General features: G+C 36.7%; 1 protein-coding gene across 4 annotated transcripts in view; it reads left to right on the forward strand.

Moving 5' to 3' along the window:
- Positions 1 to 4609: 4609 nt before the first annotated feature.
- Positions 4610 to 14805, forward strand: part of LOC143873627 (ent-copalyl diphosphate synthase 1-like) — a 33462-nt gene continuing 23266 nt past the window's right edge. The window contains exons 1-3 of one of the 4 annotated variants that reach the window (XM_077376829.1): positions 4613 to 4757; positions 7851 to 7913; positions 14586 to 14678. In XM_077376829.1, the coding sequence (XP_077232944.1) occupies positions 14672 to 14678 (7 nt within the window). In that variant the 5' untranslated portion in view covers positions 4613 to 4757; positions 7851 to 7913; positions 14586 to 14671. Of the gene's footprint in view, positions 4758 to 7850; positions 7914 to 7951; positions 8994 to 14585; positions 14679 to 14805 lie in introns of those variants that run through there. The other 3 variants (XM_077376826.1, XM_077376825.1, XM_077376828.1) reach the window with 3 other exon arrangements.

A 14805-nucleotide genomic window follows, 5' to 3' on the forward strand; every position in this document is an offset into this window, starting at 1 on the left:
TTATCGTATTGTATTTATTTGTTTTTTGGTTTGTACAAATTTGACTATAAAGTTATAAGATGCTGATCTTCAGTTTAAAAAAAATACTGAGGATTTAATATTCAGGAAAAAAACTAAATCAAGTAGATATTCATTAATCAAATATTGAATTTGTTCATTACAAATTACTGACATACAAAAAAAACTTCACGACAGTGCTTTATTACAGTATTACAAAATCAAGAAATTATAAAACTAATCGTCACTACGATTGCCAGATGATGAAGCACCTTTGTTGAGCTGTTTCTTCAGTTCTTTGTTATCTTTTAATAACTCTTCATACGTATAGTCGAGACGCTCATAATTGAATTTTAATAGTTGCAGTTCTTCATAATTGTAGTCTTCAATATCTAGATCATAGCGCCGCTTTATGCGTTCAATTCCACACTTCGCGACATCTTGTTTCGCGTCACTCTTATTCTTGAAAGGTTTTCCATATAATGTCACTATTGAACCTTTTTCAAGTGTGTTAGTTATATCAATGAAAGCTCGATAATATCCTGTTTCTGCATTTTGTTTTAATGTATAAACTGTTGGTGGTAATTTTTTATTTTTTTTTGTAAAATGTCATTCAACAAATATTTGAAAGAGATTGTATACACTTTTCTTTCCATTCTATCTGTAACGACAAATTAAACATGCTACTTCATCATGTTAACAATTTTTTTAAATAAATTTATAATTACAAATTTTATTATAAATCTTCCAATTCTAAAACATGTTGTTTAGAAAAAATTCAAATCAGATATAATCAGGATTTTTTTTTCAAGTGAAGGATGATGATAAACAAACCAGAATATGGTACGACGAATACATAACGATGTGAGTGCCACAGTCAACCCGGAACACAACGATATCTGCAAGCCAAAGGCGAGAACACAAACATACACTCAAATTACCAAAATATCATTCGATCAAGATTAAAACATAATTCAAGGAACAGGGTGTCATTTCACTGTTATTCGTATCAAGTATCGTTTATGTGATTTGGGAAGGGATATGATATTTTCACCCCCTCGGCAGTACTCATTCGCCCCCTTTATAACGTGAACAGTGGGCAACTTCAACGCTTTCTGATGCCAAATCATGTTAAAAGGGGGGGGGGGGGGGGGGGGGGGGATGCGTTTTGAAGGGAGTGAAAATATCATCGCTGCAAGAAAAACATTTTTGATGGAAAACTTTTTCTTCGGGAAATTTTATTATAATATCAGTCCAAATTTAATGTATAATCATATCATTTGCACCTAAATCATGGAAATTAAATTTTTTAATGCAAAATTAATTTCCAGCATAAATGTTTTCTCAAAATCCAAACAGGGCCTTCGTATCTAATATTTTCCTAAGGCGATGTTTGACCTAGATGGAACCTTTATAATGTGAACAGTGGGCAACTTCAACCCTTTCTGATGCCAAATCATGTTAAATGGGGGGCGAATGCGTTCCGAAGGGGTGAAAATATCATCGCTACAAGAAAAACTTTTTTGATGGAAAACTTTTTCTTGGGGAAATTTTATTATAATATCCCTCCAAATTTAATGTATAATCATATCATATGCACCTAAATCATGGAAATTAAATTTTTTAATGAAAAATTAATTTCCAGCATAAATGTTTTCTCGAAATCCAAACAGGGCCTTCGTATCTAATATTTTCCTAAGGCGATGTTTGATCTGGATGGAAATTTTTTCTGATTGGGTTGTTGTGAAAACATCTGCCAAACATGCCTTACTTCTCATCGTGCTCATCCTCTTTTTAAGTTTGAATCCTACTTTTTCAATTTTAATTTTATGTTTGTTATTTGGTTTATTTTATTTGGAGTCACTTTTTAATTATTTGTTTTTTTTGTTTTTGCTGAGGGTGTGCCACGTGGCACCCCTTTACAAACGGCATTCACTGATTTGGGGTTAAAGGATGTGATTTTTTGGGAGCAAGAAAAAAAATGGAGAAGTGACGTTTGGAATTATGGCTGTTACAAATTCCTAAAAATCATACAACACACACCTCTCTCTCTCTCTCTCTCTCTCTCTCTCTCTCTCTCTCTCTCTCTCCACCCAACCAAACCCCTATGAACGGTCACAACCCTCTATAACTCACAACTTATATCTTTTCACCCACATCCATATGGGTTTTATTTCATAGTTTTGAACGGTCACAACATAGTTGCAGACCCGTGCGATGCACAGGGCGAGAGAAAAATGCTTTAAAACTCGGACCCGCACCCAGCCCGCGGGGCACCCGGATTTTTGACGTATTTTATTTTAAGATATTTTTTGTATAGGGATTCGCTAGCCTCTTTCTCCGAGGCTACTTTTCGGCTTGTAGCCCATCCTTTGCTTCAGAAGTACGATTTGGGCAAAGGTGGCCAGCAATAAATAAAAGCAATTCATAATAATCATACGGTACTAAGTTTTAAATGAAAAATTACGGACAAATGCAACCAAAGTAGAAAAATTACCAAAAAAAACCAGTACAATGTATTAAAAGATGACAATTACCAAAAAACCTACAAAGAAATCTTTTAGCCAGGTTTAGATTGATTATATTGGGAAAAAAACGGGATAAGATTGTCTTTTTCCAAGATATTGTTACTGTAATTTAACTTGCTTGTACTCTAGTCTTCTTCACTTGCAGAAAACGATATCAGATAACTCCAAAATAATAGCATGGTTAAAATTATAGCGTAGTGGAGAAATGACAGTAGGATTAAAACTATTTGTATCCTTAAAAAATGGATATTGAAACTAAAAAATACAAAAACTTAGATAAGCAGGAAGGAACTTCCACTCAATATAGGAGAGAGAGAGAGAGAATCTTAAACCATTTACTTAAAACTTTTAAGGAGAGGGAATAAGATATGTAATTAATTGGAGACGTTTTTGTAAAGCTAAAGAGGCAGGAAAGTCCTAAAGACGTATGTTTTTGTAAAGACAGGAAAGTCCAAAAGACGTATGTTTTTGCGATTTTTTCAAACAAAAGACAAAAGCTGAATGCGGTATGCAGAGGGGGTGCCACGTGGCACAACCACAGCGTACCACATTCAGCTTTATATATAAGTATAGATATATAGGATTAAGGGAAATGTTATCAGCACTACTGTATTTTAATGAGGGCACTCCTCACTTTATTAGAAGTACAGTATGGCCAGCACCATAGGATGATCCAAACCGTGCATTAGATGGGCCACAGCCTAAATAGGTTGTGCCCTAAAAAATCATTTCCATAGGTTGATCCTAACCCTCCGATCTGAATGTTAGAGGGTTGATCCTAACCGTCAATAGATCGGAGGGTTAGGATCAACCTATGGAAATGATTTTTGGGCACAACCTATTTAGGCTGTGGCCCATCTAATGGACAGTTTGGATCATCCTATGGTGCAGGCCATACCGTACTTTTAATAAAGTGAAGAGTGCCCTCATCAAAATACAGCAGTGCTGATAACATTTCCCATAATTAAATACACGAGAGAGAGAGAGAGAGAGAGAGAGAGAGAGAGAGTCACTCCTACTACTCACATGCGGGATTTGCTTTAGACCATCGTAGAAGGTACGAGAGAGAGCAAACTCAGATGAATTAAATGAATTGCTCTATACCAAAAGGACACAATTGTAAAGGATATTTCGGTGCATTTATCTAGTGGGTAACATAATTCGAGTCTTATGATATGGTTGTCACTCTAATCCTGATCCCTGCAATAATGAAAAAAAGACTTGAAAGAGATATTTGGAGATAGGAAAACGTATTAGAAAAAAAAATCGTAACGGAAAAAAATTCCATGAAAAGAAAAATTCTAGAACGAATGAAATTTTCTTAGAAAACAAGAAAAAATGAGTCATCCAAATGCCCTCTCCAAATTTATTTTTCTTCCATAGACTCGTGGCGTGTAATACTTCAAGCAATCTTTACTTGATCTAACAATCTTGAAGCATTAACCTAATTTTTTTTTCTACTCGTTGGATTGGAAGGAAGGGGACGATTTCAACTTTCCTGTTGGAGAATCCAAGATCGTTGTTTCTCTTGGATCGTACGAGAAAGAGACGGAATTTCTTTCTAGTGGAAGTCTCTCTCTCTCAAAGCAATATTTTTTTTACCGTGGGTTTTTTCCCCTCCCCACCACATAATCCCAAGAGAGGTCTGACTCTCTCTCTCTCTCGTCAGACTGGTTCATATCTCTCCCCCACAGAATTCCACCAACGTCCCTCAAGATTCATTTTGGTTGTGGGTTTGTTCACCCACAAAATTCTTATAAGGCTTTTTGTGTGTGTGAGGGGCCGGGGTGAGGGGGTTAATACTGTAATTGGGAAATGACGTCAGTCAGAGATTATCAAAGCTCACACAAGCCAATTAAAAAAGAAAAGACTAGCTGGGTCTATGCAATTTTTAGAACATGGTTGTGCTGATATCATTTCCCATTTAAGTATAGATATTAAAAAGTAAATGAAACGAGATGAGAAATTGGAGAGAAATCAAATTTAACAAGCTGCCACTATTTCTATATTGCCGTTTCTCTTCTGAAGCCGTTTCTGTCTCTTTCTCCCTTCACCCACTGCTTTAAATATTATCTTAAACTCTCCTCTCTCCTTACCATTCTTCTTTCTCCTTACCATTCTCCTTTTCTTCCACAAAAATGACTTTTTCATTAAATTTCGTCCGTCCATCTTCTCCGGCCGCTCCCATCGCACCGAAACTAGCTTATACGGGCCTTCCAATGGCTTTCAATGGTAAGTTTTTCTTAGTATAAAGAAAAAAAGGAACTCGAATTCTCTAGAAGTAGCTAGTTAATTAAAAATCATCGGAGTTTTTAGCTCGAAATATCTACTCTCTGATGCCTGATGTGTTGGGTATATAGTATAACCCTATATATATTATAATATAAGCCTAATAAGATAATGGACCGGTGAAGTGGGCATATGGTCTATAGTCTATTAACTAGTCAATAAATATATAGGAGCTGGAGGCAGCAAACTAGGTACTCTAAACTAGATACCTAGGGTGTAATGCTTCAAGCAATCCTTGCTTGATCTAACAATCTTGAAGCATTAACCTAATTTTTTTTTTCTACTCATTAGATTCGAAGGAAGGGGACGATTTCAACTTTCCTGTTGGAGAATCCAAGATCCTTGTTTCTCTTGGATCGTATAAGAAAGAGACGGAATTTTGTTCTAGTGGAAGTCTCTCTCTCCCACTGAAAGCAATAATTTTTTACCGTGGGTTTTTCCCCCTCCCCACCACGTAATCCCAAGAGAGGTCTGACTCTCTCTCTCGTCAGATTGGTTCATATCTCTCCCCTACAGAGTTCCACCAACGTCCCTCAAGATTCGTTTTGGTTGTGGGTTTGTTCACCCACAAAATTCTGATAAGGCTTTTATTCATTGTTTATATAAAAGGAATTCTATTAACCCATAAAAAGGAGGACACGTTCCATCTACTCTGCGTGTTGACTGAAACCAATTTGATTTGTTTGTTCTTGGTATTAAAAACAAAGCACACCTAATTTGAACGGTAGTGGAGGCCGAGACCTTGCCTTGTATTGGGGCTCGAACGATCCTCTTGCTCTGTTGGATCAAGAACCATCCGAATTGCCTTGTTGGATACATGCTACTTTGATACAATCTTTTGGAGGTTGTGAGTGTTGGAATTTTCAAAATGTTTTGGGTTAAGTAAAAAATTTGAAAGTGTTTTATTAAAATAAAAAGAGAATTAAAACATATTTTCAGACAAGGTTGGTCGACCGGGGGTTTCTGGGCTACCGCGGATTGGAATCTGGAAATGTATGTGATTTCCAGAAAGATATGGCCGTTCGACCGCGGTAGGACCGGTCGACCGTGGTTCATTGGATCGTAAAAAATAAAAGGAACAGAAGCATGCCGGCGGGCGGCTGTTCGAAAATCTATCCGTTGGGAGAAAATAGACATGGCTTTTCACTTATGTTTTCAACCTTTCTTCATGTCTTTTGATTCTCAACAGTCATGGATGATTTTCAAACACAAGGGTCACCTTGTGGATGATCCAAAACTTTTAAATCGCAAAGATGTGCGATCGAATGGTTATTATTCAAAACAATCCAAGAGATGTTGAAGGGATGTTTCCCTTAATGAAAAGACATCCGTGACTCTATAAAAAAACAGAAAATCTGAGTTTTTAGAGTAAGTTATTGCTGGACTTTTCTCTCATGATATTCCCTTATTTTCTTGTTTAAATCTCTTGTTTGAGAAGATTGAGTTTTATACAAAACTGTACACTAAAAACTGTTTTACTGCAGAAACAGCTTTAGTGAATTTCTCCAAGGCTTGTAATTCTTAAAGGGCGTTTTAGGTTTGATTCCGCTTGTGCAAAGCATCGTCAGACATTTCTAGTCAGAGATTACCAAAGCTCACACAAGCCAATTAAAAAAGAAAAGACTAGCTAGGTCTTTGCAATTATTAGAACATGGTTGTGCTGATATCATTTCCCATTTAAGTATGGATATTAAAAAGTAAATGAAACGAGATGAGAAATTGGCGAGAAATAAAATTTAACAAGCCGCCACTATTTCTATATTGTCGTTTCTCTTTTGCAGCAATTTCTGTCTCTTTCTCCCTTGACCCACTGCTTTAAATACTACCATAAACTCTCCTTTCTCCTCACCATTTTCCTTTCTCCTTACCATTCTCCTTTTCTATCACAAATATGACTTTTCTATTGAATTTCGTCCGTCCATCTTCTCCTACTACTCCCATTGCACCGAAATTAACTAGCTTATACCAGCCTTCCAATGGCTTTCAATGGTAAGGTTTTCTTAGTATAAAGAAAAAAAGGAACTCGAATTCTCTAGAAATAGCTAGTTAATTAAAAATCATCGGAGTTTTTAGCTTGAAATATCTGCTCTCTGATACATGATGTGTTGGGTATATAGTATAACCCTATATATATTCTAATATAAGTCCAATAAGATAATGGACCGGTGTAATGAGCACATGGCCTATAGTAACCAGTCAATAAATATATAGGGGCTGGAGGTAGCAAACTAGGTATTCTAAACTAGATACCCAGGGTGTAATGCTTCAAGCAATCCTTGCTTGATCCAACAATCTTGAAGCATTAACCTAAATCTTTTTTTCTACTCGTTGGATTCAAAGGAAGGGGACGATTGCAACTTTCCTGTTGGAGAATCCAAGATCGTTGTTTCTCTTGGATCGTACGAGAAAGAGATGGAATTTCGTTCTAGTGGAAATCTCTCTCTCTCTCTCTCAAAGCAATATTTTTTTACCGAGGGTTTTTTCCCCTCCCCACCACGTAATCCCAAGAGAGGTCTGAGTCTCTCTCTCATCAGATTGGTTCATATCTCTCCCCTTCAGAATTCCACCAACGTCCCTCAAGATTCGTTTTGGTTGTGGGTTTGTTCACCCACAAAATTCTGATAAGGCTTTTATTCATTGTTTATATAAAAGGGATTCTATTAACCCATAAAAAGGAGGACACGTTCCATCTACTCTGCGTGTTGACAGAAATCCATTTGACTTGTTTGTTCTTGGTATTAAAAACAAAGCACACCTAATTTTTTACTGGTGGGGGCGAATATTGTCTTAAGGAAAGCGATTACGCGCCTTGAAGCATCACAAATTTTGTATTTTAAATCTCCATCAGGAACAGATCCCACCAACAGTGAGTTCCAAACCTTGTTTGGACAAACTCTTTTTTGGGTAAAAGTTGTGGCCGAGTACTCTTGTTGGTGGGATCCTTGAGGATCCTTGTGGCCAACACTCTTGTAGTTTTGCCGACTCTTGGAGTCCAAATACTTGGTGCTGAATCTTTTTTAGTTCAAATTATTGTAGCCAAATTCTTGTGGAGCGAAATTTAGTGGACAAATTCTCGTTGGTCGAAGTCTCTCCTATCAGGTGCACTCTCTCTAATATTTTCTTTCTCATCTAAATTATACAATGGGCAAGAATACTATTCCGTTTGAGATTATCAAACTTCAATCGTTAGGGGGATCTAAATTTAATTCATGGAAGCGAAAGACTCAATTCGGTTTTAAATATTTGAATTATTTCTAAACCTTTTTTAGTACCTTTGCTGACACGATTGAAGATGTTGATGAATCTCAATGGCTTAGGAATGCGAATTTCTGCAAAGACTACTTGTTAAATTATCTTTTCGACTGTCTTGTAGAAACCTATAGCAAATTTAACACTGCTAAAGAAATTTAGAATAATTTAGATGCTCAATTCAAAAAGGAGGAGGAATTATCCAAGACTCATCTTGTAGACAAATTCATGGATTTCAAGTTTCAAGAAAATAAGGAAATCACTCCTCATGTAATTGATCTTGAGAATTTGAGATCTAAATTGACCGATGACCAAATTGTTGTATGCGATCCTTTTCTTGTAGGTGCAATCATATATAAGTTACCATCTGCTTGACACTCTTTTAAAACTGAAATATTTCGAATAAAAGTGCAAGTGGAACTGATTATCTCAAACGATTTATTCGAATCAAAGATGAGAATCGAGCCAGGAATAACTTGGAGATGGTTAGACAGCAACAATCTGCTGCTAACAAGGTAACAAATCCCAAGAAATTTCCTCGGAAATCCAAGTCACCTAAAAGTGAACCCAATTTGGAGGCTAAAAAGACGATCTTTAAGAAAAAGAAGGGCAAGTGCCACATCTGTAGGAAATGGGGTCACTTTGTAGTAGATTGTAGGCTACCTAAGAAGCCTAAATCTAACACACCACAGAAAGAAGCTCATATGCTGGTGAGCAAGGTTGAGCCTAATAGTTTTGTTGCCATGTTGGGCAATGGTAAGGCCAGTACCTCTTCAGACTGGTGGTTAGATACATGGGCCACGTGCCATGTTTGTAACTCCAAGATTCTACTTACTGATGTTGCTGAAGCAAAAGAGATTGTTACAGTGGGTAGTGGAGCAGAGGCGGAGGTGACTCACACTGGTACTGCAGACTTGGTTCTTTCTTCAGGTAAAATACTAACTTTGAAAATTGTTAAAGTTGTTCCTTCTCTTCAAAAGAATTTAATTTTCATTAGTCTTTTAGACAATGCTGGTATGTGCACTTATTTTTTGGGTGGTAGAGTAACTTTATCTGTTAACTCTTTTTATTTTGGTTGTGCATTCTTGATCGATGTTATGTATAAATTGAGTTTAGCAAATGAAACCGTTAGTCAGTTTAATTCAACTCTTATTGATCCTAAGTTGTTATACAATAGATTGAGACATGTGAACTATAGGAAAATGGTACACCTTGCTAAACTCATAATATACCTTTAAATATGTTGATTAAATTTGACCGATGTGAAGTATGTGTACAAACCAAGATCACTAGAAAACATTTTCGTTCGGATTCTAGAAGCACACAACTTCTTGAATTAATTCATTCTGACCTCTGTGATTTTAAAATTTTCACTAATAGAGGTGGTCAGAAGTATTTAATTACTTTTATAGACGATTTTTCAAGATGTTGTCATATTATCTGTTAAAGTCGAAAGATGAAGTTTTTGATAAATTTAAAAATTTCAAGAATCGTGTTAGAAAATCAATTGAACTTGAAAATTAAGATATTTAGGAGTGATAGAGGAGGAGAGTACACTATTTCAAGGAATTTTGAACCTCTCAGGGCATAATACTTGAAACTACTATTCCTTACTCGCCTCAATCTAATGGCATAGCTGAACGTAAGAACAGGACGTTAACAGAAATGTTAAACTCTGTGTTATTGACAGCTGGCATGCCTACTTGTTATTGGGGAGAAGCAACTTTGACTGCCAATCACATCTTAAATAGAGTTCCACACACTAAATTGACATCAACTCCTTATGAATTATGGCATAAACATCCTTGTACATATGACACTTTTAAGACTTGGGGCTATATTGCTTATGTGCGGATACAAGACACTAGGAGACCTAAGGTGGGGCCTAGAACCAACACTTGTGTGTATCTAGGTGGTGCAGAAAACAGTGCTGCTGATCGATTTTTGGATCCATCTAGAATCTAAAGATGCAGTATTCTTTGAGAATAAATTTCTCAGAGATCATGGTTTGACCATACCAAGCGATACATATATGGTTACAGAATCGCCTGTAGAGTCTGAACAGAATATTTTTGACACCCGTCCAACACTGATTTCTGAATAAGAACCTTTAAGAATATCTACAAGAGATAAAGTACCCGAGAACTTTGGTGAGGACTTTGTGACCTACCATTTATAGAATGATCCATCAACCTCTAAGGAAGCGATGAGATATAGGGACTCTTTGTTGTGGGCAGAAGCCATTGATGATGAAATGAGCTCTCTGTTACAAAATCAAACTTGGTAGCTAGTCGATTTGCCAAAAGGGGCTAACACTGTGGGCTGTAAGTGTATTTTAAAGAATAAACTTAATCCTGACGGATCCATAGCTCGGTATAAAGCACGTTGAGTAGCTAATGGATATACTCAAGTTAGTGGGATAGACTACTTTGATGTTTACTCACCGGTCTGTCATTTGACTACGATAAGAATTCTTCTTGATTTGGCATCTATTGAGCAGTATGTTGTGCATCAAATGGATGTAAAGATGGCTTTCCTTAATGGAGACCTCACAGAGGAAATCTTCATGACCCAACCTAAAGGGTTTGTCATGGAAGGTTTGGAGAACAAAGTTTGTAAGTTAAACAAATCTTTATATGGTCTTAAACAAGCACCTAAAATGTGGCATCAAAAATTCGACAAGGCAGTAAAGAGCTTTGGTTTTCAGACTAGTTACTCCAATATATGCCGTTACTTTCGTTCTGTGTCGAATAAGGTTGCAATTATTTACTTGTATGTAAACGACATATTAATTCTTGATTCCGATCTCTCTGTAGTGAGTGACGTGAAATCAATGTTGGCTAAAGAATTCGATATGAAAGATCTTGGTGTGGTAGACACCATTCTTGGTATGAAAGTAAGTTTTTATAGGCAAGGGATCACTCTTAGCCAAGCTCATTACATTGAGAAACTACTTTCAACATGGCGATACAGTGAGTGTAAATCAACTGAGACATCATTTGATTATACCAAAAAGCTGAAACCTAATGAAGGAGACAACGTTAATTAGTTGGATTATTCTAAACTGATTGATGGTCTCATGTATGCGATGAGTTGCACTAGACCAGACATAGCCTTTACGGTAGGCATGTCGAGTCGTTTCACTAGTAATCCTAGCCTTGAGCACTAGAATGCCCTTATGAGGCTGATGAGATACCTTAAGGGTATTCTACATTATGTTCTATGTTATAGTGGCCATCCTCCTATCTTGGAAGGATATTCTGATGTATCGTGGGGCTCAGAATTAGGAGACAGTAAATCTACCAGTGGTCATATATTTAAACAGGGTGAAGCAATTGTTGCGTGAAAGTCAAAGAGACAGACTTGCATTGCTCTGTCATCTATGGAATCTGAACTTTATGCTCTACCTTCTCCAGGAGATGAAGCAGAGTGGGTAAGAGATCTGATCATGGACATTCCACTGACCCGTTTAAAGATTAACTCTATAAGTTGTTCTGTGATAATCAAGCTACAATTACGATTGTAAAGAACTCACTCTTTAATGGTAAGATGAGATATGCCAGGCTGAAACATGCCACGTTGAATTATCTTATAGAACAAGGTATTATCACTTTGGTCGATGTGCGAATGAAGGATAATATGGTTGATGCTCTAACAAATGGACTGAATAAAGATCGAATATTCAAAATTGTGGGGGAGATGGGGTTAAAGACTGTATAGACAGGTATTAACCTACATCTATGTTATTTTGAATTTTTGAATCTTCCTCTTTTGCTCAAGATAAGCACTTGATATGTTTCAATGATGTTTACAGTTGTTTTGTGTCATTCCACATTTGATGACATGCCCTTTTTTTGGAAAAGTTGTTTCATTCCAAACTTGATGGTACAGCTTAACTCGAATTTGGATAAGATGACTGTAACATTCCAAATGGAAACATGGAATAGTTCTTTGTAAAAGAAACTATTTAGGTATTGTTCTTGTATTGAAACTTGACAATGATGCTTATTGATTTGTGTTTTTCAGTCATTATGAAATTATACTAAATTCTTCTAGTAGAACTCGATACTTTAGTATTTTACACAAATGATTGGATCCATTTTTATGAAATTCATATTTGGTAATTTATAGAAATTGGAGAAAATTGAGGAGCTTGCCTAGCTCGATTTGGATTTTGATGAGGATGACTTACTTGATGAGTAAATCCTTATAGAGCAGTAGGGACTATTATTTTCTTTTCAGTTGAATAAATAGTTCACTTACTTGTGAAACTGCTTTTGTTTGAGTTTTAGATTATTTCTAAAACTCTTGGTTATTAATAAAAGTATTCTTGTTTTTAGTTGAATTACGGATCTTTTTTGATATAGTGATATGAATGATTCAATATTTTGTTTGGACATTACATTATCTATCTATTGGATTGTGCTATATGTAGAACATAGGAGGAGATTGTTGGGTATATAGTATAACCCTATATATATGTTCTAATATAAGCCCAATAAGATAATAGACCGGTGTAGTGGGCCTACATGGGCTAGAGTCCATCAACCAGTCCCTAGTGTATCTCTATATATAGGGGCTGGAGGCAACAAACTAGGTATTCCAAATTAGATACCTAGGGTATAATGCTTCAAGCAATCCTTGCTTGATTTAACATGATGTTCATGCAAAGCAAAAGGCGTCTTCTTGGCTGGAATACCTACGCACGCAGATCTAATTTTGAAAAATATTGGGCACCTTCGAGCTCATCAAGTAGTTCATCCACCACTAAGTACAAAGACCGATGGGAGAATAAGCAAAAAACACAATATAGAAATAATCCAAATAAGAAAAAATAGTAGTAACAAAGTTATCTTTTCAGCCCAAATGGACAGAAAAAGCAATGCTCCGTTGCATTTCATCATGTGGCAGGATCCACTATTGCATTTTATCATGTAAGAAGATTTGCTAAAAGTGGGAGTGGGTCTCTAGGGCTGAGTTGGAAGTTTCCGACTTTCTCCCTAGTCCTTGATTGATTTTTCCTTCTTGAACGGTTTTTGCTTTGTTTCTTTGTTCGGTTCGATCTCATCTATCGTTGGGGTTCTCGTTTATTGATTAATTCACGGCAAAGATAAATTCGCACCCCTCAGGAAAATTCGCACACCTTTAACGCGAATTGACATTAAAAAAGCATTACAGTCTGCCACATATCCTCTTTTAAAAGGGTGAGAATTATCCTATAGGAGTGCGAATTTATCATCGCCCTTAATTTAATTCTTTATGCTCTAGGATTGCTAATTTTGGCTAGATGGTCCTTGAATTGATTTTCCAGCAAGATGAGAGGAGTCTTTGGCATTCAAATATAGATTTTTTTTTCTTCTTTCCCTTGGTTTGGTACTGCAGGCTCAGAAATCCTCGTTGTTAACGAAGAAATCATACAAAAGCTAAGTTTTCGTGAGAAAGAGCGAACTAGTGTCACCAAATATTCTCCTTCCGTGGTTTAGAAAAAGGAAACTGTTATGATGACAGGGTTTTCTTTTTTTCTCATGAGAGTGCACATTTCCTTTACTTTAAACCCCGTTATTTTTGGTAGATGCACCCCCTTTATTTTATACTATTTTCTCTAAATGGGGATTGTTTAGTTGCTGGGATTTTATTGGAAGTAGTCAAAATGGGATGTGACAAGCATGGAAGTTGTGCAGGCTTATCTTGGGGAGAAGAGTGGTTGTCAAAATCCAAAAAGCGGTAAGGCGTTTGGTTGCTAGAATGGGTGGTAGAAATATTTGGATGTCATTATCAAAATGCATGGTGGAAAAGAGAGAAAGGAAAGAAAAAAGGCAATGATTATATAAGAAAAACAAATTCCACTCTTCTCCCAAAAAAACTCCAAAAATGAGGTTTTACATTGGAGTTTTAGTAGAGGGGACAACTCCAGTCACATCAGCACCACCTAGGAAAAAGTGTAATAATGATGTCCCCTACATGTCTTGGAGTCAAATTGAATTTAAGCTCAAATTTGAAAATCAAACAACATCTCGCATTTCATATTCCCGGAAATGCCGAGCCGTCTTCTACATTTTTCACAACCAAACGGACCCACGGGGATTTGCTAGGGTCCATCGGAAACTCTGTTACATGAGAGGGCAGCTATACAGGCTCATTTTTCAATAGATTTTGTCATTATTCATGAGTTGGCTGCACTCTCATGCCGCAAAATGCCCTTCTACGAGGGTCCCTAGCAAATCCCTTTCAAATGAGGAGAAATTATATGGTGCACGACCCTCGCATGCACATGCAGACCAAAAGTACAGTGGGGCCCACATTATTTAGGTGATCCAAAGTTCCAAACAATCCATTTGTTGGGCCTTGACGTAGATAGGATACACATAGGGAATCTTCTCCATATGATCATCCTATAGAAAAGATTTTCTGCCATGTGAATAGTAAATGGCAAACAAACAATGCTATGAAATGGAACATGTTACTTTTAATTTCGTTTTCTTACTTTTTGGGGCATTACTTTTCATACTCTTGTCTTTTCAGTTGTGGGATACTATAGAGCTGGATGGAAATGGGCGGACACCCGCCTTCCTTCTCCAAGATGCATTCCTTTGCCAAAACCTCGTGTCATGCAAGGTAACAAAAGTAGCACATGCATACTTCCATTCACACACGCACACACAAAAACCCAATAGGATGATCCAAACCATTCATTTGTTGGGCTCCAACATAAATAAACCGTGCCAGGAAAAGCATCTCTATA

The sequence above is a fragment of the Tasmannia lanceolata genome, unplaced genomic scaffold (assembly GCF_043159265.1).
Source record: "Tasmannia lanceolata isolate RefF3 unplaced genomic scaffold, GAP_Taslan_0.1 ptg000002l, whole genome shotgun sequence".
Lineage (NCBI taxonomy): Eukaryota > Viridiplantae > Streptophyta > Magnoliopsida > Canellales > Winteraceae > Tasmannia > Tasmannia lanceolata.